Source organism: Syngnathoides biaculeatus, chromosome 9 (assembly GCF_019802595.1).
Source record: "Syngnathoides biaculeatus isolate LvHL_M chromosome 9, ASM1980259v1, whole genome shotgun sequence".
In the NCBI taxonomy this organism is placed as follows: Eukaryota; Metazoa; Chordata; class Actinopteri; order Syngnathiformes; family Syngnathidae; genus Syngnathoides; species Syngnathoides biaculeatus.
Genome location: NC_084648.1, coordinates 29303629 through 29327591, shown reverse-complemented (window position 1 = coordinate 29327591; position 23963 = coordinate 29303629). Strand labels below are relative to the sequence as shown.

The window sequence follows — 23963 nt, the reverse complement described above, 5'->3', positions numbered from 1 at the left end:
TGGCTCGACCCCGGCGGGTATGCACACAAAAGGCAAGTCTCTGAGCACCGAATCCATTAACCCTTGGAAAGACTGGGCCGCGTTTTTAAGTCCAAACGGCATTCTCAGAAACTCGAACAGGCCAAAGGGTGTGACTACAGCCGTCTTGGGAACGTCTGAGGGGTGCACGAGGACCTGATAACCGCGCACCAGGTCGACCTTGGAGAACAGGCTTTGCTTGCCAGGTGGGCCGAAAAGTCCTGAAAGTGGGGGACAGGGTAACGGTCGGGTGTAGTGCCGTTCTTAAGGCGGCGGTAGTCACCACATGGTCGCCACCCACCCTCTGGTCTAGGGACAAAGTGTAGCGACGACGCCCAAGGGCTATCAGAGTGGCGGACGATGCCCAGGTGCTCCATGTTGGCAAACTCGGACTTAGCGACTGCTAGCTTCTTGGGGTCGAGCTGTTGGGCTCTAGCGTGAATCGGGGAGCCCTTGGTCTCGATATGGCGCTCGACCCCACGTTTAATTGCGGCTGAGGAGAAAGTGGGCCGTGTCAAGCCGGGGAACTCATCAAGGAGGAGCTGATACTTGGTGCCATCTGAGAGTGAACTGGAGAGACCGGCATAAGTTGCCTCGTTGCGGACACAGGCAACCCTGGAGAAAGTCAGTGCGTCCACCAGCAGCCCATGGGCACAAAAAAAAATCAGCGCTGAGGAGAGAGAACGAGACATCAGCAGTGACAAAGTCCCATGTAAAGCCAACCCCCAAAACACAAGTCCACAGTCTTTATGCCATAAGAGCGGATAGGGGAGCCATTAGCGGACAGTAGGGGTGGCCCCTGAGTCCCCCCAGCGGCGTCAACCGCAGTGGCAGTCAGGACGCTCCTCTGGGCACCGGTGTCGCAAAGGAATTTGCGCCCGGAAAGGGTGTCCTTGACGAACAGCAGCCGGTTCTTCGCGCCCATGCTCACAGCCGCTATGGAGCGCGGGCTTTGCTGTTTCCCGATGCGTCGTAGTTGCAAGGGGCGCGGCACCATTTCGTTTTCGCGCTAAAACAGGCGTGGAAGTAGCACAAGCCTGTGCCAGCGTGGCCGATGGTGGCGATGGGGCCCCTGCTGGATGGCACCCCCGCGCCCGGAGGCAAGTAACTACGACCTGGGGCCAGCACCTCAGGGGAGAAGCGCTGGATGGCCAGGAAGAAACGCTCGGCCTCCTCAGCCAGGGCATGGGGTTCAGTGATAAAAGTGTTAGTGAGCGCCGTCTGAACACGTGGAGGCATGTGTCTGAGAAACAGTTCCATGAAAAGGAAGTTGGGATCCTTCGCGCCCAGCAGGTTTCGCATCATTTCCATGTGTTCGGAAGGTTTGCTGTCCCCCAGTCCATTAATAGCCAAAAGACGTCGGTTTACCTATGGCTGTGAAAGCTCGAAAACCTTGAGGAGGTGCGCCTTGAGCCCAGCATATTTATCTCGGGCCGGGGGAGATGTGATGAAACTCACTGCTCTGGCCGTCGTTGAGCTACCAAGGGCAGAGACAACGTGGTAATAGTGTGCGGTGTCATCAGAGATCCTGTCGCGGACGTCTCCCAAAACTCCTGCAATTTGAGGATGGCGGTTGCCATGTTCGGTTCAGTCTCAGAAACGCCGGGACTGACGTTGGGGTCACCAGTGTACCGCCGAAGAAAAGGAGTCGGAGGAGGAGTGTTGAAGACAGGAGCAAACCTCGTTTTCAATGCAGACAACAGAGTGAACCCGTTACGGCGGGAACTCTCTAACAAACTAACACCAGAGGTGTAACCAACAATAACGTCCGTGCGGAACCTCGTAACCTAACTCGAGGTCCCGTAGGTGAATTATCTTGACCACCACAAGCATGTATTTTCATATTGCGAGTCCTTATTTCCACCAATTTTTCTGCTTGACTTAAAAAGTTATGCTAAGATGATCGTGCTTCACAGCGTATTTTGGGAAAAGTTATGCAAGGTTATTTGGTAGTCATGGCGTTCTATGGCTTTCCTTTGCACTTAGCCTTTTTTGACTTACCAAATCGAATTAAAAATCCTTCATGTTACCAGAAATGGAAAAAATGTCAAGCTCACACGACCAGTTTTAATTCTATATGCCAAACTTTGAGAAAGAATGCAACCTGTAAACCATGTCCTCCACGCGTTTTGGGAGTACCAAGATGGCGGAAACTGGCTTCAACCAATCGCTCGAAGTGTATGCGCTATCCATTTTTTTTTTTTTTTAGGTCTGTGAGTAGATCACGTGACGCAGTGCAGCTGCATCGTTGCTGGTCGTTCCGCCAACGAGGTGAGTGTTCACCACCGAACTTTCCAAGTTTTTGCCTGATTTCAGCACTTATGCTGAGCTTGTTTTTAAATATATACTAGTTAACACGTTCTCTATGTTCTTGTCGCAAGTAACAAACTGCCACATGGACATTACCTTTAAGATGAAGAACCATTCTATCTTTTACATTGGTTTTATGAAAATTTAACTGATTTTAAAAACGAAGAAGAAATAATAGCTGAAGTGGCACTGCAGTATATGCAATTTTATTGCCATCCAATACAGACTGTCCTTCGATTTGTACTTTGCACTTTGTGTTCTTGAGTCAGGACGTTAGTTTTATTTGCACCGATTTAAAAGCGAAGTACACTAGACTACAATCCAGACGTGCATATGGACCCCTGAATATGAGTGAGAACTGTTTCTGCACAATTCCAGTATGTGTTGTTTGAGTCAATTCTGACTCACTGGGTGTGACTACTTATTGTAAGATACATTAAGTGTACCGTATTGCATGTCCTTTTTCTTCATACGCGCATATGTTTGAATGCTGATACTGAGTATCATAAACATCAAAATCTGGCGCACAGATTAAACCCGCACGATGGATGCTTCAGGCCTGATTCACTAAATGTATTAATTAGGTGATGCTAACTTTAGCAAACCAACAGGTATACATGAACTGTGTGGTGTTTACATAATTCACCGGCGGAACCTGAAGTTGGGGTGCGGGGTTCCGCATGGACTGTTTTTTTTTGTTGCTCTTCCGGAGTGAAGGTTCACAGAGTTCCCGCCGTTATGCGTGTAGTGTTTTGATGTCTAGTAATAAAACAAGTTTTGTTCCGATGTCCGATACTCCGCCTCCGACTCCTTTTCTACACTGCGCTACACTGGTGACCCCGACGTGATCGAGAGGAGGTTTGACCACGTCAACGTCGACTGGGTAGGTCCGCTTCCTCCCTCGCACGGTTTTACCTACTTGCTCAATATGGTGGACCCGCTGGCCCGAAGCCGTTCCCCTCTCCTCGTCTACGGCCAGCCACTGCGGGTCCCCGGCGAATTCATCCCGGACGCCACAGCACACTGGTCCCCAGCCAGGCAACGATCCTCCCTGCTGGGGGCCGCAAAAGGGTTCGCGCCGGTTCCCACGTCGCAACATGGCACCCCAGCTGCCCGGCTGCCCCGTCACCTGCGCTCTGCGGATTTTGTGTTTGTTCGTCATGACGCCCACCGTGGACCTCTGCGCCCCCCAATACAACTGGCCGTTCAGGGTCCTGAAGCACGGTGATAAGAGCCTGCTCATGGACATTGGCGGCAGACCCGAGACTTTTCCGTGGACAGGGTCAAAACCGCGCACCTGGACATTGCCCAGCCTTTGGGGTTGGCCCTCCCCCCGTGCCGGGGTCATCCCCCTTTGCCCTGTGCCCCTGCGCCTGCCAGGGTGCCCTTGACCCCACCTGGGCCCTTGTCCCATGACTCAATGGACAGTGCGGCCCCGCCCCCCTCAGCCCCTACAGTGCACACCCGCCGGGGTCGGGTCGTATCCCTCCACGGCACGCGGATTTTGACTATGGGTGAATTCTGGGGGGACTTGTGTGGTGTTTACATAATTCACCCGCGGGACCTCCAGTTGGGTTGCGGGGTTCCGCACGGACTGTTTTTGTTGTTGCTCTTCCGGAGTGAAGGTTCACAGAGTTCCCACCGTTATGCGAGTAGTGTTTTGATGTCTGCCCACAAAACAAGTTTTGTTCCTGTGTCCGACACTCCGCCTCCGACTACTTTTCTCCGCCGCTACAACTGCACAAATCAGTAAACACAACTAAATTTGCGGTTGCCTTACAAATTATTTATTTATTTAATTACTGGCACGTAGGAAATTCTTAAACTAATTTTGCACATTTCCGTTTTTTTTATTTATCTATTTATTTTATTATTTTTATTCGGTCTTGGATTATGTTGATTGCAACGTGGAAAAGTATAATGCTGAATGTCTAAGTAACTAAAGTTCTACCGACCTGTATTGCACGATTTTTAGTATGTTTTTAATTAAAGAAAAAGGCAGCCGGAATGGACCCATTTGTTTTTTTTCACCACACGTCATGATGTCTTATATGAATTTTTGTATCTCCCACCATGAAAATCCTCTCAAGGCATTCGTTTTGGAGCAAAAGCTGGAAGTGACGTTTTTTTTCTAGAAGCCCACACTGGCAGTTTCGTACATTTATACCTGTTTTACTGGCGCGTAAGCTGTTTTTTCCTGTGTGTTAGCCAAAAAGCCATCTCGTTGTATTGCTGGATATTGCTCAAACACTCGGGAGGATGGATTCACTCTTCACACGTTTCCAAAACACCTGGTTTGTCATGAAAAAATAATAGTACAGGTGCAAAGGATGGCAGCTTCGTGGGTTCCAAATGACACGTAGGTGTGTATAGACCTATTAAAAAAATAATAGTTGGGGGGATGACGTAATCCTCTCAAAAGTAACAAAAGCTCCGTATCATAATAACTTCATAATATAAGTCAAGGGTTCTAAATGTGTCGATGTACGCAGCTGCAGGTGGTGCTGTTCGTCATTGCTTGCGCTGTTTGTTGCCGCCGGTGAGGTGGATCGGGCAGAACGGTGGTTTGTCTGTGTGCGGCATGAGCTCCCCCCCGCACCGGCCACCGGTGTTTCACCCGGCATGGGTCCTCCTGAGTACGCTACATACTGTCATGCATACTGTCGGGGAGTCTGTTGTTAGTTCGAAGTGATTCGCATATCATCTAAATATGGCGAGAAATGACACGACACTCGATTGTGAGATGTTCTCTTCTTCGAAAAGAGCTTCTGTTTCAGAAGGGGTGTCGTAAAAATCCGAAATCAATGGCATCTGTCCTAGTGTGACATCTACAAAAGACGTTGCAGGCAATATGGCTACCACTTGGATGTCGAGTGAGACTTCCGCAACTGACATGCTCTCTGCTCATTTTTTTTTTTTTGTACAAGCATCAAAGTGAATATTATATGTAATTTTCCTAACATTATCCATTTTACAATGTATATAGGGATGTCAGTGACACTTTAAAGAAGTAGTGGGGATCTTTGCTTTGAGGGATGCAGTTGTGACTAATTCTTATGGAATGACAACAGTGACACAAAGGTCTCCAAGATACAGCAACACCAAATTAATCACATGCTATATAGACCATCCATCCATCCATCCATCCATCCATCCATCCATCCATCCATTTATCTACTGCTTTTCCTGGTCGGGTCGCAGGGGAAGTAACTTCAGCGCAGATTCCCTTTCCCCAGCCACTTCTTCCAGCTCTTCCGGAGGGATCCTGAGGCGTTCCCAAGTCAGCTGATAGACATAGTCTCACCAGCGTGTCCTGGGTTGTCCTCGGGGTCTCTTTCTGGTGGGACATGCCCGGAACACCTCACCAGGGAGGCGTCCAGGTGGCATCTGAATCCGATGCCCCAGACACCCCTTCTGGCTCCTCTCAATGCGGAGGAATAGCGGCTCAACACTGAGCCCCTCCCAGAAAACCGAGCTTCTCACCCTATCTCTAAGGGAGAGGCCGGACACCCTGCGGAGGAAACTCATTTTGGCCGCTTGTATCCAGGATCACGACCCGTAGCTCAAGCCCATACGTGAGGGTAGAAACATAGATCGACTGGTAAATTGAGAGCTTTGCCTTTCGACATAGCTCCCTCTCTACCACAACGGACCGGTAGAAAGTCCGCATCCCTGCAGACACTGCACCAATCTGTCTGTTGATCTTGCGCTCCATTCTTCCCTCACTTGTGAACAAGACCCCAAGATACTTTAACTCATCCACTTGGGGAAGGATCTCATCACCGACCTGGAGAGGGCACACCACCCTTTTCCGACTGAGGACCATAGTCTCGGATTTGGAGGTGCTGATTCTCATTTCAGCCACTTCACACTCTGCTGCGAATCGTTCCAGTGAGAGCTGGAGATTACAGCTTTATGAAGCCAACAGAGCCACACCATCTGCAATGAGCAGAGATGTGATGCTGAGGCCACCAAACCGGACACCCACTATGCCTCGGCTGTGCCTAGAAATTCTGTCCATAAAAGTTATGAACAAAATCGGTGACAGGGCAGCCTTGGTGGAGTCCAACTCTCACCGGAAACGAGTCCAACTTATTGCCAGCAATGCGGACCAAACTCTGACAGTGGTCGTACAGGTATCGAATCAGGGGGTTCGGTACCCCATACTCCCGAAGAACCCCCCGTAGGACTCCCCGAGGGACACGGTCGAATGCCTTCTCCAACTCCACAAAACACATGTAGACTGGTTGGGCGAACTCCCATGCACCGTCGAGGATCCTGCCTGGGGTGTAAAGGTGGTCCACTGTTCCACAGCCACGACGAAAGCCGCAATGCTCCTCCTGAATCAGAGACTCGACTTGCCGACAGACCCTCCTCTCCAGTACCCCTGAGTAGACCTTACTTAGGTGGCTGAGGAGTGTGATCCCTCTATAGCTGGAACACACTCTCAGGTCACCCTTCTTCAAAAGGGGGACCACCGCCCCAGTCTGCCAATCCAGAGGCACTGTTCCTGATGTCCACGCGATGTTGCAGGGGCGTGTCAACCAGGACAGCCCCACAACATCCAGAGCCTTTAGGAACTCCGGGCGAATCTCATCCACCCCCGGGGCCCTGCCACCAAGGAGCTTTATAACCACCTCAGTGACCTCAACCCCAGAGATCGAAGAGTCCGCCTCTGAGCACCCAGACTCAGATTCCACGTGTTGGTGGAATTGGGGAGGTCTTCGAAGTATTTTCCTCACCGACTCACAACATCCCGAGTTGAGGTCAGCAGCGCCCCGTCCCCACTATACAGAGTGTTGACTGTGCACTGCTTCCCCCTTCTGAGACGCCGGACGGTGGACCAGAATGTCCTCGAAGCAGTCCTGAAGTCGTTCTCCATGGCCTCACCGAACTCCTCCCACGCCCGTGTTTTTTGCCTCAGCGATCACCGAAGCTGCATTCCACTTGGCCAGCTGATAACTACGATCTACTTTTTAAAAAAATGTATTTATTAATAGCAGCAAATATTTTGATATGGGGATCCTCACACAGTTTTGGGAATTCCATTAAAACCTCCAAACATGACAAGATCCATTCTGTAAATGTAGTTGACTTTAAAATTGTTTTCCATGAGTCAATAGTAATTTCAATAATCCCTTCTATGCTTCATAAAATTTCAATTTACTTTACACATGCTAGTATTTTAAGTAATACAGTGTTCCCTCGTTTGGGTAAGTATGGCAAGCAGCAAAGGAGAAACTTTGCTTCCTTCAGATAAACTGATTCCCTCCCACATTCCAAAAACATGCACAGTAGATTTATTGAAGACTGTAAATTGACCATAGGTGTGAATGTGAGCGGGAATGATTGTTTGTTTACAATATGTATGCCCTGCAATTGGCCAGCAACCAGCACAGACTATACCCTGCCTCTTGCCTCAGTCAGCCAGCTGGGCTAGATTTCAACGACCCTACTGAAGATAACCGGCGTAGAAAATGGGATTGATGGATTTCTAACTGTCATACAATTGCAAAAATAAATCAATCACATCATCCGCTCATTGACAAACCCAATTCCAATCAAGTTGGGATGTTGTTTTAAACACGCTGTACGTGTACGTACGCGTAGTACTGTACAGGACACTTGGACATGGAGGAGATTGACTGATCTTCAGCGAACCACACAGAGCTCAGGAGCGCTTGTCCGGCGGTGGGGTTTAGTACGATCGGCCGCCCTAAATATCGGGGGCGGCCAGTAGGTCCCCCGGTGGCAGTTCTTAAATGTAATTCAGGGTGGTATCTCTGTTTAAAAGGATATTCTTGCGCAGAAAAGAAAGAGCGCCATCAATGACCCATAGCTTTGTTTTTCACTCACAACAACGGTATGGGAACATTGTATTCCTTTTTTGTTTTACTAATGATCTTGACTTATTGTCATTTTAGCCATGCGGTACTGTACTATTGTGCTTTCATGCCACAGGATGTTCCATCCTTGGTTCTCTTGTCATCTCCAGACTTTTCCCCTTTGGCTGGTAGCACTCTATGGTAGAATCACAAAAAATATTTAGCAGCTATAGATAGCGCCTTTATGAAAACAACTGACCTGAAGTATTTTTATTTCTTGTTTTCTTACAGGAGCTGCTCCATCTTAGCAGTGCGCCATGGGCCGCTTAGACGGGAAAGTGATTGTGTTGTCAGCTGCTGCACAGGGGATTGGACGTGCTGCTGCAATAGTAATGAGATTTAATAAGTATTTCCCACTGATATATTCCACATTATCAGCGCAAAATGTTTATTTAATCGGCTGCTGTATGCCAGTCAATGAAGTTTCAAGAATTGACTCACATATTGCATTTGTATGCAAACGACAAATGTTAATGATGTCCCATTACTGTATTGTGGCATATTGTATATATTATTTTGAGTAATAAAATGTCTGTCCCACAGCAGTAGGTTTTTTTATTTTTTTAGTTTTTTGACTGAGTTTTGAAACAAAACTGCAAGTGGTATTCATTTCGCAACATTACACAGCCATTATCATTCAACAACAACCATTTTAGTTGATGACATCTGTTTTATTGCATGCATAGCATTGCTGTAAGGAAATATCATTGATAGTAAATATATGGGATTGTGCGGTCTTGGTCAGTTTTCTTTCACCTAAAGCAATACCCTTGTGTACAATATGTGGGTGAGTATTGCAATATTTTGTACAGTGTGAAGGGTTTAAGAGTGCGTGCATCCACACAGTCTTAGACTATTTGATTCAAAACCCAAAAGTTGCTTGGTAATGTGACGGATCTGTTGACCATTTCAATTTAGTCTTTGAAAGATGCTTTGATACAAGGTCTGAGGACATTATCCAGCAACTACAACCTGGCAGGAGCAGGATTGTGGGTTGAGGTATTAGGTTTAGAAATTGAAGTCCTCTGACTAGAGACCCAATAATGGAATTTTAATGTCACACCTCTTCATTGGTATTATTCCTAAACGCCAGTTGAGACACGCTCATTGAAAGATTCCTGTCACCTGCAAAAATATAGTCAAGTTAAAGTTTGGGGATTATTAATATTTCTCCTTTGCACAACTATTTTAACTGATTTGTGTTTTAAATTGGCAGGCCTTTGCAAAGGAGGGGGCTCGTGTCACTGCAACTGATATTAATGAGGAGAAGCTCAAGGAACTGGATAATATTGAAGGTAGCCACTGTTCAGAAAGGTCTCATACCACCACCTGCTGGTAAAGTGCTATATTGCAATGATGTATATTACACGTACTATGTGCTTGTATGTATGTTTCCAGTGTACCCTTGCCCATTTGCGGTTGACCGTTTATGGCCCTGCATATTCCCATGAATATGAAAACAAATTTGGTCTATATTTTTTAATTATTTCCACGTATTTTCATGATCATTAAGGTCTTAAATTCTCTTCTTAATAGATGAGGAGCCACATTGGAGATGATGCCTTCCAATGTGGTGTTCCTTTTTCTGCGCATGAGTTACAACATTTGCAAATGTTGTTTTGTGACTTGTCCAACACAGTACACTTTAACAATTAGAGTTTTATCACACATGCCAACAAGTGTTTTAGTGTTTATGGAAGCTACCAAAGGATGGCACTCACAAGGCAGAGGAACAATTGAAATTCTGTAAACAGAAGAAGCCCACACACTCCTGGTGTAAGCACGTTATGACTAACAGGGGTGGGTTGGTGATGATGATGCTCCCAAACCACTTTAAGGTTAATGTAATGTTACCTCCTGTATTTAAAATACAGAATTGGATTTTTGTATTTCTGTGCACTGTATTGTCTGTGCTTTCATCCTGGATCAGGCTCGGTGGAATTTCAAAATTACACACCATCTCATCCTGCACTTTCTACTTTGGCTTCAGACCAGACCTTTCCCACTCAGAAAAGAGAAAATGTCGTCCAGTTTAACCACTTTTTCTACAATTATTCAAATACTCCAACAGTCATTGCATCTTAAAACAACAGCATTTTTTTTTTAACTTTCTCCATTAATATCGAAAGTAAACATAAGCAGCATTTCTAGCTCGTCTTTGCTCTACGTTTCCCAGACTGTGTTGCTAACTAAAGCAGCGGTGGTGGACGCTGTCATTAAAAAACATTGATGGACTGCATAAGTACTGTAACATTTGTAATTATGAGTGTACGTCTTTAAGAGCGGGGGGGGGCGGTGTAGGCTAAACTAGGAAAAGAGAGTGTGACGAAGCAGCAGTCGTTGTCGGAGAAAGTTCCGTGCGCTGCCTCAAAGAAACAAGTGGCTTGGTCTTTTCATTTTTTACAGTACGTAAGTGCATTGTGCCATTGGATGTAACAACCAGTCATCCCTCACTCATTGAATCACATCGCAAAATCCCACAAAGTGAATAGCTGTAATAGCTGTATGTTATACTTTGAATTTGCATTGTTTTTTTTTTTTTTTTTTGCGCCCAACGCAAAATATCTGCAAAGAGACTGCATCAGCGATGCACAATTGCACACGCGCGCAGTTTAGAGGGAACATTGGGTGACATCTTTTTTTTGGGGGGGGGGGCACGCCGTCTCGCAATTGACCAGTCAATCACGATCGACGCATTGAGCACTCCTTCTGTGTACACTCATGATGTCACATTGAAAGTAAAATTACCACACCAAACAGAGTAGCATAACTAGCAAATAAAAGAAAAGAATGACTCACGAAATAATATACACACAACATGCATTTTATATGCAATTTTCTTCCTCCCAGCATGCTTTGCGACACTCTTAATGCCAGTCGTGGCCCAAAACGTGCTGATAGAAGGTAAATGCCATTTAAATTGCACGTTTTGTTCTTAATTTTTTATTTTGTGAGTCTTCTATTTGTTTTATTATTTACTTGTTATGCTTTTCTGTTTGCTGTGGTGTGAAAATTTTAGTGTCAATGTGACAAAAACAAAAAGTGTTCACTACTGTCATCTCTAGCCTTTTTACCAAGTCTACCATCATTTGTCCCTCACAGTTCATTTCCTGGATGTCGCACTTAGCCATCACTTCTTCATTGCCACTTCATCAACATGTCCACTACAATCTGCACCAATCACCCATTTCTCTGTGTCTGGGATTCTCAGAACCACTTCATTTAGTTCCTACCAGTTCCAGTTCCTTCTCTTTCACATCTCGGCCCCTACCCGTGGGGCATAGCCACTAATCACATTATTCATAACACCCTCAATTTCAAATTTCAGTCTCATCACTTGATCTGATACGCTTTTCACCTCCAAGATATTCTTCGCTAGCTCATCATTTAAAATAATCCCAAATCCATTTCTCTTCTTATCTATTCCATGCTAAAATATTTTAAACCCTGCTCCTAAACTTCTAGCCTTACTACCGTTCGACCTGCTCTCTTGGATCCACAATATAGCAACCTTTCTCCTAATCATCATGTCAAACAACTTCTGACTTTTTCCTGTCATAGTCCCAAAATTCAAAGTCCCTACACTCAGTTGTAGGCTTTGAGATTTCCTCTTCTCCTTGCGCCGAAGAATACATTTTTCTTCTCTTCCTCATCTTCAACCCACATTATCTTAATTTCCTTAATTTAATACGCCCTGCAGGTTAACGTTAGTGGGGGCGGACGTTGTTAACCCAGGCCTGGACCGGACCGATCGGGTATGGGATTCTTCAGATCAATGGTGATACTTGTTTGGCAAAGTTTTAAGCCTGATGTCCTTCTTGACGCAATGCTGTGTATTTATCCAGGCTTGGGAGCTGCGTACAGATTCGTGCTTGTGTCCCCATAAAGGACCATTGATTGTTTATAGTCATGATTATGTTGTGTTATTGTACAATATGCAGAGTCACTTTTATCCTAGTTCTCTGTGAAATTGTGAAAATATGACAATTTAGATACACATATGGATGCACTGTTCTGGAAATCAATTTCAGTTGGTTGGCAGCTCTGTTTATATGAATATACAGATCATTTCAAACAACTTAAAAAAGCTCAGTCATCATTCTACCTTTTCTCTTCCTCAACAGGAATTAGGACCAAGGTGGTAGATGTGACCAAGAAGGACCAAGTGGATGCCCTAGCTAAGGAACATGACCACATAGATGTCCTGTTAAATGTTGCAGGGTACATTAACTTTCTCCATAAACACTAACACAAAGTTTCCCAGCAGGACCGAAGACTCATTAACAAAGATGAATATGAACGATTGCAGACATGTCAAATGTCACAGATCATCTGTAATTTGTTGCAGAAATTAATGAGCCCTGACTCGTCATACCCATAAAACTGCTTGTTCCAGGTCTTTAAAAAAATAATAATCAAGTGTGCAACATTAACAGCCAGTACGGTGCTATGTCAGGCCACAAAAATGCTTCTGACTCTGGCCAGTACAAAATTCACATGTGAGTATGATGAAATCACTATGATGTAAAAACCAAAATAAAAATGGTGCGTCAACATGGAATAGTTGCCCAACCTCCCGAGCTGCAGCTGTCTTAAGGAGAAACACGATGCTGAGGCGCTCCTACGTGACGTGAAGATTTGCTTGACATCTGGTGTAATCTCGACATAATTCACTCATCATTGCCTCCATGGCAGTAAATAAATTAGACTTCTGACAACTATCATCACAAAGGGAGGTTGAGGAGTAAATAAAAGAACAGAACACAATGAAGCAATGCTAACTGCAATATCATCACATGTAGTCACAAAATACCAACATAAAGTGATAGAGTACAACTGTGACATAAATCTGGACACATCTGTGTTTTCAAACAGAGTAGACAACTTCGGGCAGCAGTGTCTGGATTAAATATAAAACACTAAAAGTACACAGCCACACAAGGACCAAGACCCAAAATAAATGTCATTGCACACATCGTTTGAAAAAAGTGTATTTGTATGTTGAATATTTACAAGATAACCTTTATTATTGCCACAATAGATAATTTTGCATAATTTCATCAGAAATAGTTGATACAAAACGTGCACTACTGTACTTCGATGTTACTATTGATTCAGTCTGTCACTCTGTAATGCAGTTAATCCCAAATGTACTTAGAAAATGTTCGAAATATATTTTAACAGTCCTACAATGTTCAATTTCTTTTCCAAAAATGTTTTCTTAAAATGATATGGACATCTCTTTTGCTTATTGTTTTCACTCCTCTGTCAGAAATCTTGTGAGGAGCACCTGATTGAGGCAAAGTTATGGTGCTATGTTTGGCTTTCCGCTTACATATTATACTGTAGACCCAACCGTGCTCACTGGAACATTCAGATGCTCACACTTCCTCTATCCAGTTGATCACGACGGCGTAGTTAGAAAAAAAAAGACAGAATGACAGTACAGGAAAACATGCTATCAGTGAGTTCCCCCCTATCGCTTAAGAAATCTTAAACATGAATATGGATGCTGCAGTAAAAAACACAAAAACGTATCACTTTCATACAGAATGGGAGGCGGACAAGTTTTTAACGATGTCATTTTCGAAGTGCGTTTGCCTCATCTGCCAGTGAAGTGGAATGTAGATTTTTTTCGAACTATTCATGGAAAAGACGACACCGACATTCCGCTGAAAAGCAAGCTGAGAATGAGAAAAGTGAACAAACTAAAATTCACATTGGCTGCACAGCAGTCGCTTTTCACACAATATACAGTGAAGAAAATAAGTATTTGAATACCCTGCTATATTGCAAGTTCTCCCACTTAGAAATCATGGAGGGGTCTGAAATTTTCATCGTGGGTCCATGTCCGCTTTGAGAGAGATAATCTAAAAAGAAAAAGCGAGAAATCACAATGTATGATTTTTTTTTTTTTTTTGAACGATTTATTTGTGTGGTACAGCTGCAAATAAGAATTTGAACACCTGAGAAAACCAATGTTAATATGAGGTACAGTTGCCTTTGTTTGCAATTACAGAGGTCAAACGTTTCATGTAGTTGTTCACCAGGTTTGCACACACTGCAGGAGGGATTTTGGCCAACTCCTCCACACAGATATTCTCTAGATCAGACAGGTCACTGAGAAACACAGAGTTTCAGCTCCCTCCAAAGATTTTCTATTGGGTTTAGGTCTGGAGACTGGCTAGGCCACGCCATAACCTTGATATGCTTCATACGGAGCCACTCCTTGTTTTTTCTGGTTGTGTGCTTCGAGTCATTGTCATGTTGAAAGACCCAGCCTCGACCTATCCTCAATGCTTTGACTGAGGGAAAGAGGTAGTTCCCCAAAATCTCACAATGCATGGCCGCGGTCATCGTCTCCTTAATTCAGTGCAGTCGTCCTGTCCCATGTGCAGAAAAACACCCCCAAGGCATGATGCGACCACCCCCATGCTTCACAGTAGGGATGGTCTTCTCGGTATGGAGCTCATCATTCGTCTTCCTCCAAACACGGTTAGTGGATTTATGACCAAAAAGTTCCATTTTGGTCTCATCTGACCACTAAACCTTCTCCCATGACTCCTTTGTATCATTCAAATGGTCATTGGCAATCTTAAACTGGGCCTTGACATGTGCTGGTTTAAGCAGGGAAACCTTCCGTGCCATCCGTGATTTCAAACCATGACGTCTTAGTGTATTACCAACAGTCCCCTTGGAAACAGTGGTTCCAGCTCTTTTCAGGTCATTGACTAAGTCCTGTCATGTAGTTCTGGGCTGATTCCTCACCTTTCTAAGGATCATTGAGACCCCACGAGGTAATTTGCATGGTCTCCACTCCGATTGAGATTGACAGTCATGCTTAGCGTCTTCCATTTTCTAATGATTGCTCCAAAAGTGGACCTTTTTTCACCAAGCTGCTTGGCAATTTCTTCGTAGCCTTTTCCAGCCGTGTGGAGTTGTACAATTTTGTCTCTGGTTTCTTTGGACAGCTCTTTGGTCTTGGCCATGTTACAAGTTTGAGTCTTACTGATTGTATGGGGTGTTTAGATGTCTTTTTGCAGCGAACAACCTCACACAGGTGCATCTGATTCAGGATAATACAGGATACTAAGGATAATAAGTTCCATTTTGGTCTCCTCTGTATCATCCAAATGGTCATTGGCAAACTTAAGACGGGCCTTGACATGCTGGTTTAAGCAGGGGAACCTTCCGTGCCATGCATGATTTCAAACCATGCCGTCTTAGTTTATTACCAACAATGACCTTGGAAACGGTGGTCCTACCTCTTTTCAGGTCATTGACCAAGTCCTGTCATGTAGTCCTGGGCTGATTTCTCACCTTTCCAAGGATCATTGAGATCCCACGAGGCGATATATTGCATGGGGTTCCACTCTGATTAAGAGTGACAGTCATGCTTAGCTTCTTCCATTTTCTAATGATTGCTCCAACAGTGGATCTTTTTTCACCAAGCTGCTTGGCAATTTCTCCGTAGCCCTGTGGAGTTCTTCAATTTTGTCTCTCGTGTCTTTGGACAGCTCTTTGGTCTTGGCCATGTAAAAAGTTTGAGTCTTACTTGATTGTATGGAGTGTACAGGTGTCTTTATGCAGCTAACGACAGGTGCATCTTATTCATAATAATACATGGAGTGGAGGTGGACCTTTAAAGGCGCACTAACAGGTCTTTGAGGGTCAGAATTCTAACTGGTAGACAGGTGCAAATACTTATTTGCAGGTGTATCACACAAATATATCGTTAAAAAAAATCATACATTGTGATTTCTGGATTTTTCTTTTTAGATTATCTCTCTCACAGTGGACATGCACCTACGATGAAAATTTCAGACTCCTCCATGATTTCTAAGTGGGGGAACTTGCAATGTAGCAGGGTGTTGAAATATTTATTTTCTTCACTGTAGTTCAACAGCAAAAGCCGCCACTGAAACATTGTTCCGGGTTCGTCACATCATCGTTGATAACAAGAAGTCCTTCCGAGACGGAGAGATGGTAAAAGAGGCATAGCTGACTCATTGTTCCAAACTTTTAAAAATAAGTCGGAAATATTATCTTCAATAAAATCTTTGCAGCTGTAAAAGAATACAGTTAAACGGCATTATGAAGCCATGGCTGATGTGTGGAAGGACATCAGACATTGTGAATGTTTCTCACTGCAGTTGGACGAATCCATTGATGTGAGTGACACAGCCTAGGTGTGCATTTTCATTCGTATGGTGTTTTGTGATCATCAATGTGAACTCAGATAGTTAAAAAAAAATTTAAAGTCAATTATGTTGTGTAATATTGGCTCCTGCGGTTATGCAGGGCACACAAACATACATTTACACTTAAGGAATCCTCAATATACTTTAAAATAAATATGTTTTGCATTTTTGTAGTGGGTAGATCTTTGTGACTTGGTCATTCTATTTCATCATTGATCATTCTATCAAAAAACAAACAAACAAAAAAAAAATGTCCCCCCCCCCCCGTCGATCGTAAGTGGCTGGATGCTTGAGAAGTAGATCTTGAGGTAAAAAAGTCTGGGCATCTCTGCAGTAAACAATACGCAATGAACTGGCTCTACAGCACAGACTACCAAGGACAGGAAAGCGCCACATTTTCAGGGGTGTAAATGACGTCACTGCAGATTTACATCCAGACAGAACGTACACACACACAGGGCAGACACCATGCCAATTTACTGTTTACATTACAAATAAATAGATTTTGATCTGTTTGGCAAGAGGAATACTTCACCCGTGTAAATCCGAATGGAATTTTATTTGATGCGAACTTCTTGTGTATCTGGATCAAACTCATTGGAAGCAAGCAAACCCAGCTATGATAACTGTATTTTGATTTTTTTTTTTTTTTTTTTTTTTTTTTTTCATAATACAGATTTGTGCACCATGGCACCATCTTGGACTGTGAAGAGGCCGACTGGGATTTTACCATGGATGTGAACATCCGGAGCATGTACCTTATGTGCAGAGCTTTCCTGCCCAAGGTGACACTTGCCCTTCTCACTAAATGCCTTATCCACTTGACCCTGTTCCAGCAGCTGTAAATTGACTGACATATGCTTATTCATTTAGTTGTCACCGTTTGTAGGCTGAGAAAAGCTGTTTTACTCCGAACCTGTCAGGGTGGGCAGCAACTGCCCAATCACGAATTAAGTTGACCTAACTGATAACGTTTGATATCTGCTTTTGATACCAAATAAAATGTACATAAACTGAACCCAACAGTTTAATTTCTGTTATACTATATTATACAATAGATTAATTCCACCATACCAGTTCATTTTGTCATTGCAGATGTTGGCAAAAAAGTCTGGAAACATCATTAACATGGCATCTGTTGCATCAAGCATAAAAGGTAAAGTAGCCTTTGGATCCACTTGTGTAACAAACGCTTACTTAAAGGGACATCAAGGCACTGTTGTATGACCATGTTAATCCTCTTATACCAGATAACGGCTTTGCGGGCGTGCGTGTGTGACATATGTTTCCTTGACACAGGTGTGGTGAAAAGGTGTGTTTATAGCACCTCCAAGGCAGCCGTGATTGGCCTCACCAAATCTATAGCTGCTGATTTCATTGAGCAAGGCATTCGCTGCAATTGTGTTTGTCCTGGTAAGTCAAGAACATGCAGTAAGTAAGCTTCTTTTAGTTTGTCGCTTTCGGGGTCACCACAGCGTGTCATCTCAGATGAACGCACATATGTTTGGCACAATTTTTACGCCGGATGCCCTTCCTGACGCAACCCTTCTCAGGAAGTGGAGGCCCCAGAAAAGTCAGTCTCCTGTTACTTTTCCTAGGGTATTGTGACGCCATTCAAATGGTCAATGAAGTTTATACCAGTAAATGTTTATAAGTTACTGCTGGCTAACATGACCTAAATTTGACAATTTTCGCCTCAATTTTGATATTCAGTATGACTCGATATGAAAGTTTACAAGTCTATTAAACTGGACGAGACCAAATTGATTTATTTAACAATTATAAACATCCATTATCTGAGCTGCTTATCCTCACAAGGGTCACAGGAGTGCTGGATCCCACGTTTATAAACATCACAATGAAATAAATTACTTTTCCCTAATGCATTTCAAAATATAATGATCTCAAAATTTGGGATCCACTGAACTGAAAATTCTTGACCTAAACCAAAATAAATAAATAAATAAAAATGAGAAACCCAACACTGAAACATTGGAAGAATTTTTTATTAATTATTAGGTATTATTAAAATTAATCATATATGGCTATTACTGCAGAGCTGCCAACCTATAGAAATTCACTTCCAAAACAATTTGTCTGAATTTCCATGTTTTGTACATTATGTGAACAACATTACTGTGGGACCATTATGACAGTATATCCATTTCCTCCATCCATTTTCTGAGCCGCTTATCCTCATGAGGGTTACGGGAGTGCTGGAGCCTATCCCAGCTGTCAACAGGCATGAGGCAGGGTACAGGACACCTTGAACTGGTCGGCAGCCAATCGCAGGGCACATCGAGACAAACTTCCGCACTCACAATCACACCTTGGGGCAATTAATGTTGCATGTGTTTGGAATGTGCTAGGAAACCGTAGTGCCCGCAGAAAACCCACGCAGGCACAGGGTGAACATGCAAACTCCTGAAGTGTATTATGGATGTGTATCTCTTTATTGATGCATATCTTTTGCTCACACATGCCAAATCATCAGTTAACCTTACTGGAGAGACCAGGGCATAGGAATGTGCCAGTTATTACCAGTTTAGTCATTATCATGAAGATAGTTTGTGATGCTCTTATTTTATGATGCGGTTCTCTTGTGATGCTCTTTATTTTCCTTTCATACGTTTGTGATGCGGACCCTGCTGATTGTAGGGGAATGCTGTAAGTCCTCTGTATCTTTGGACTTCTGATCTGCTACAGCCATTGTCTGTCACTCATTTGTGCCCAGAATATTCTGTAAGTAAAAGCTTTGAAGAAATTGTTCATCATCTCCAGCCTGTATTTGGATAACCAACATTCTCACTACCCGAAATTAAACGAACACGCGGGGAGAAAAAAAAGCGTCCTCCAACACTCCCCACAGGTGGGGCCGGGATCGACCCCTGGACCTCAGAACTGTGAGGGCAACACTTTACAGCTGAGCCACTGTGTTGCCTCAGCAGTACATATATTGTATTATGTAATAGGATGAAAATAATTTTTCAATTATACAAAATAATTGGGATCATGAATAAATAATTGATTCAAGAGTTGTTATTTGAATGTTTTTCTTAGGGTTTGGCTTTGTTGTATGTAGGTGGTTATAGGAATAGTTCCTATAAATAGAAATATTCTTTGTTCTTGCTGCTTTGTTGCTCTTTATTCTGTATTTCGTACCAGGGCAGCACCGTCTGCCGGAGAAAAAATCCTTGGGTGTTTTTTACACACTTGGCCAAATAAAGCTGATTCTGATTTTGATTCTGGTCATCACTTAAACATTAGGTGGCACCTATGCACTTTAACATGCCTGGTCTGCCGGAAAAGCAAGAAAAATAAAGACACGTCTTGCGGGTTAAATAAAATGCGGTGATTAGTTAATAAAGCGGATTAAAAAAAATAAAATAAAAGACCCATTTTTCAGAATGCCATACTGCATACCCAACAGTCTGGTACACTTCGCTCACGGCGATGGCCAGCCCAATGTCAAACACGTTGGGTGATCGCTCATGCAATCATACTAGCTCGTAGCTGCTAAATGGCAAGGAGTTGTGGCTCTCTTTCACGTTATATATGCGTTGCACTCTTACCGTGATTAATATTCAGGTGATTTTACATCGATATGCCTGTCTTTGTTGTAACATCTTTTATACATGCTTTCCCAAGTATGGGTCTTTCCAAATTATACGTCGTTTTTTGGGACTATTTATGGCTTGCCAGTTGTGACAATCTTTGATGTGTTGGCAGAAGTGTCGCGCAGCAGCAAAAATTCTACAAAATAAAATTGAGGATCCCCTTTTTAAATATCGAGCATGAATAAAATATCCATCAAATCAAAATCATCGAGATATCTCCCAGCCTCATTATCAGTGTTGTTGTATTGTATCTTTAACACTGTATAGGTTGTATGAATAAGAGTTTCACGGCTTGTCTACATACACTTTCTTCAGTAGGGAACATGCAAATGAGAATCAGGAAGAAAATGTGCTTTTTGAAGCTCTGTGAACTATTTTTTTCCATAGGTACTGTTGACACTCCATCACTGAGGGGTAGGATCCAAGCGCAACTTGACCCAGAAAAGGTACTGGTCGATATATTATTCTGATGATTATTATCATATTGTTCTGAAGTTCTGAATTGGATTCATACTACTGTCTACTCTTGAACCCCTCTGTACAGGCTTATGCGGATTTCATGGCGAGGCAGAAAACAGGCAGGATGTGCACAGCTGAAGAGGTGGCATACCTCTGTGTGTACCTGGCCTCAGATGAGGTGAGTATGTTATGGATATTTGCAGACTTGGGACTTCACATACCACTTAGTAAAAATCTCATTTTTAAAGAAAATACAGAAATGTAAGGCATGGCCCAAAACACATACAGTGAAGAAAACAAGTATTTGAACACCCTGCTATATTACAAGTTCTCCCATTTAGAAATCATGGAGGGGTCTGTAATTTTCATCATAGGTGCATGTCCACTGTGAGAGAGATAATCTAAAAAGAAAAATCCAGAAATCGCAATGTATTATGATTATTTTTTTTAACAATTTATTTGTGTGATACAGCTGCAAATAAGTATTTGAACACCCGAAAAAAACCATTGTTAATGTTTGGTACAGTAGCGTTTGTTTGCAATTACAGAGTTCAAACGTTTCCTGTAGTTGACCAGGTTTGCACACTCTGCAGGACGGATTTTGGCCCACTGCTCCACACAGATCTTCTGTAGATTAGTCAGGTTTCTGGGGTGTCGCTGAGAAACAGAGTTTCAGCTCCCTCTAAAAATTTTCTATTGGGTTTAGCTCTGAAGACTGGCTAGACCACACCAGAACCTTGATATGCTTCTTACGGAGCCACTCCTTGGTTTTCCTGGCTGTGTACTTCAGGTCATTGTCATATTGAAAGACCCAGCCACGACCCATTTTCAATGCTCTGACTGAGGGAAAGAGGTTGTTCCACAAAATCTCACAATACATGGCCGCGGTCATCCTCTCCTTAATATAGTGCAGAAAAACACCCCCAAACCATGATGCTACCACCTCCATGCTTCACAGTAGGGATGGTGTTCTTGGGATTGAACTCATCATTCGTCTTCCTCCAAACACGGTGTGTGGAATTATGACCAAAAACTTCCATTTTGGTCTCATCTGACCACAAAACTTTCTCCTTTGTATCATACAAATGGTCATTGGTAAATTTAACATGGGCCTTGACATGTGCTGGTTTAAGCTGGGGTAAATTCCGTGCCATGCATGTTTTCAAACCATGACGTTTTAGTGTATTACCAACAGTGACCTAGGAAACGGTGGTCCCAGCTCTTTTCAGGTCATTGACCAAATCCTGTCGTGTAGTCCTGGGCTGATTCCTCACCTTTCTAAGGATCACTGAGACCACACGCGGTGATATCTTGCATAGGGCTCCACTGCGATTGAGATTGACCGTCATACTTAGCTTCTTCTATTTTCTAATGATGGCTCCATAAGTGATTCCTGATTGTATGGGGTGGACAGGTGTCTTTATGCAGCTAACGACCTCACACAGGTGCATCTGATTCAGGATAATCCATGGAGTGGAGGTTGACTTTTAAAGGTGGACTAAATGGTCTTTGAGGGTCAGAAAAATCATAAATTGTGACTTCTGGATTTTTCTATTTAATTATCTCTCTCACAGTGGACATTCACCTATGATGAAAATTTCAGACACATTCATGATTTCTAAGTGGGAGAACTTGCAATATAGCGGGTTTTCAAATACTTATTTTCTTCACTGAAGGCATGAAACCATACTGTTGCTTGCAGATACTTCTGTCCTGAGCCTCCACTACGCTTTCCCATATCTTCATTGTGTGACACATCATCTTTATTCCTCTATAGTTTCCACACCTCTGAACATCGGCTTTGTTCTTATAGCAGGGTGTTCAAATACGTTTTCTTCACTGAAATCCATTTGAACCCTTTATTAGTAGATTGACATTGAATATCGGGGTTGTTATGATATACGGTAATGAATTAACATTAGTCCCTCAATTTATTTATTTATTTTTTGGGGGGGCCTTTTTAGTGGTGGAATTTCAATTTGTATATATTGTCTTGAGTGAAATGCACTTAACTGGCAATGTTTTTCAGGACAGCTACAAAATCAAATGACAACCACAGCAAGTGGTGTGAGATTGGTATCGACTGATCATGAGAATTTTATGCTTTGTCATAAATCACCAATCATTGATTAGCTCCGCAAAAGACATTTACTCTGCGTCGCCATCATATCTAATACTGTATATATGAATGCAAAACCAAGTTTAAAAAGAAACTAACTGTCCTAACAAAGAACACATTCTCTCCCATCTACAGAGTGTCCCTGAAAACACGTGAACATAAATTACTACTGCAATGAATTGGTTGCTAGATACAAAGTTAATCTTCCAAAATTTTAAGGCTCGTAGAAAATGTTCGGACATAATTTGTCCTGAAATTCGCTAAAAAAACTTGACACTCTTAATTGAAAATTAACTTTAGTTTAAAAACTGCTTTGATGCCAGAATGAGCACGTTCTCAACGTTCATCAAGCAGAAATGAACCAAGTCGGTTCATATTTGCCCAAATTAAGTTCATGAATTTTGTTCATTCAGGTACAACATTAGCCAGGGATACCACTCGATAGTGTGACAGCTATAAATCTTAAACTAGTGCTGAACTGCATTCTGAGACAGAAAAACTTTTTTTCAAGCTAAGATTTTTTCCATATTCTCCACTATCAATTGGTGAACCATGGGCTAGGGCATGGTATGCTTACAGAAACAGCAAAACCTAAGGTGTCAATTGCTGAAGACCCCACATCAGTCTGAATCATACAAGTAATTAAATGGGGAAAATATTCATTATTTTATTTATTGGAGTTTATATAATGATGCATGTGTACCTATCATGGTTGAAGTCCCCTAATGTGTGTGTGTGTGTGTGTGTGTGTGTGTGTGTGCTCCTCCACAGTCAGCCTACGTGACTGGCACGGAGCAAATCATCGATGGAGGTTGGAGGCTTTAAAGAGCATTAAGCAAGGCTGTCTAATTAGTTATAGATCAGTGGTTCCCAAAGTCAACCTGGGCCCGGACCCCCAGTGAGTCGTTCAAAAAGCTCCCGGACCCCCAACCTCAACTTTTGCCAATAATGTAGTGCTGGACACAACTATCTCTCTCCGCTAAGCTACCGGCACCATAGGGCTGGGGCGTGGCGCTGCCTTAATCACTCATCTAGGCTGGACTCAAAATAGGATAAATAGGATGTGAGACATAGCGAAATAGAAGAAAAGCATTTTTTTTGTTATTTTCTTCAGAAAAACATTTTATTATTACTCTGTCTAGGACATTGTGTCGTGGACCCCCTGGGAAAACGTTTTTCACCCCTTGGGGGTCTGGGACCCCACTTTGGGAACCACTGTTATAGATGGTACTGTTAGGTTGCTCCATTGTTATTACCTAAGATGATTGATATTTTGTGAGAGGAAATACCTGTGAACTGTCAAATTAGAAATAAACCAATTAATCACAACTCCATTACTAGGATAATAAATACA

The 23963-nt window shown here is 43.1% G+C and overlaps 1 protein-coding gene across 1 annotated transcript; it reads left to right on the top strand.

The window, feature by feature from the left end:
• The first annotated feature begins 2220 nt into the window (after nt 1–2220).
• On the top strand, nt 2221–23943 carry bdh2 (3-hydroxybutyrate dehydrogenase, type 2). The gene is made up of 10 exons (XM_061830373.1): nt 2221–2289; nt 8445–8542; nt 9430–9508; nt 12338–12434; nt 17091–17199; nt 17510–17570; nt 17714–17827; nt 20419–20477; nt 20576–20668; nt 23381–23943. The coding sequence occupies exons 2-10, from the start codon at nt 8471–8473 to the stop codon at nt 23432–23434; spliced, it is 738 nt and encodes a 245-aa protein (XP_061686357.1). The 5' UTR covers nt 2221–2289; nt 8445–8470; the 3' UTR covers nt 23435–23943.
• The last annotated feature ends 20 nt before the right edge of the window (nt 23944–23963 follow it).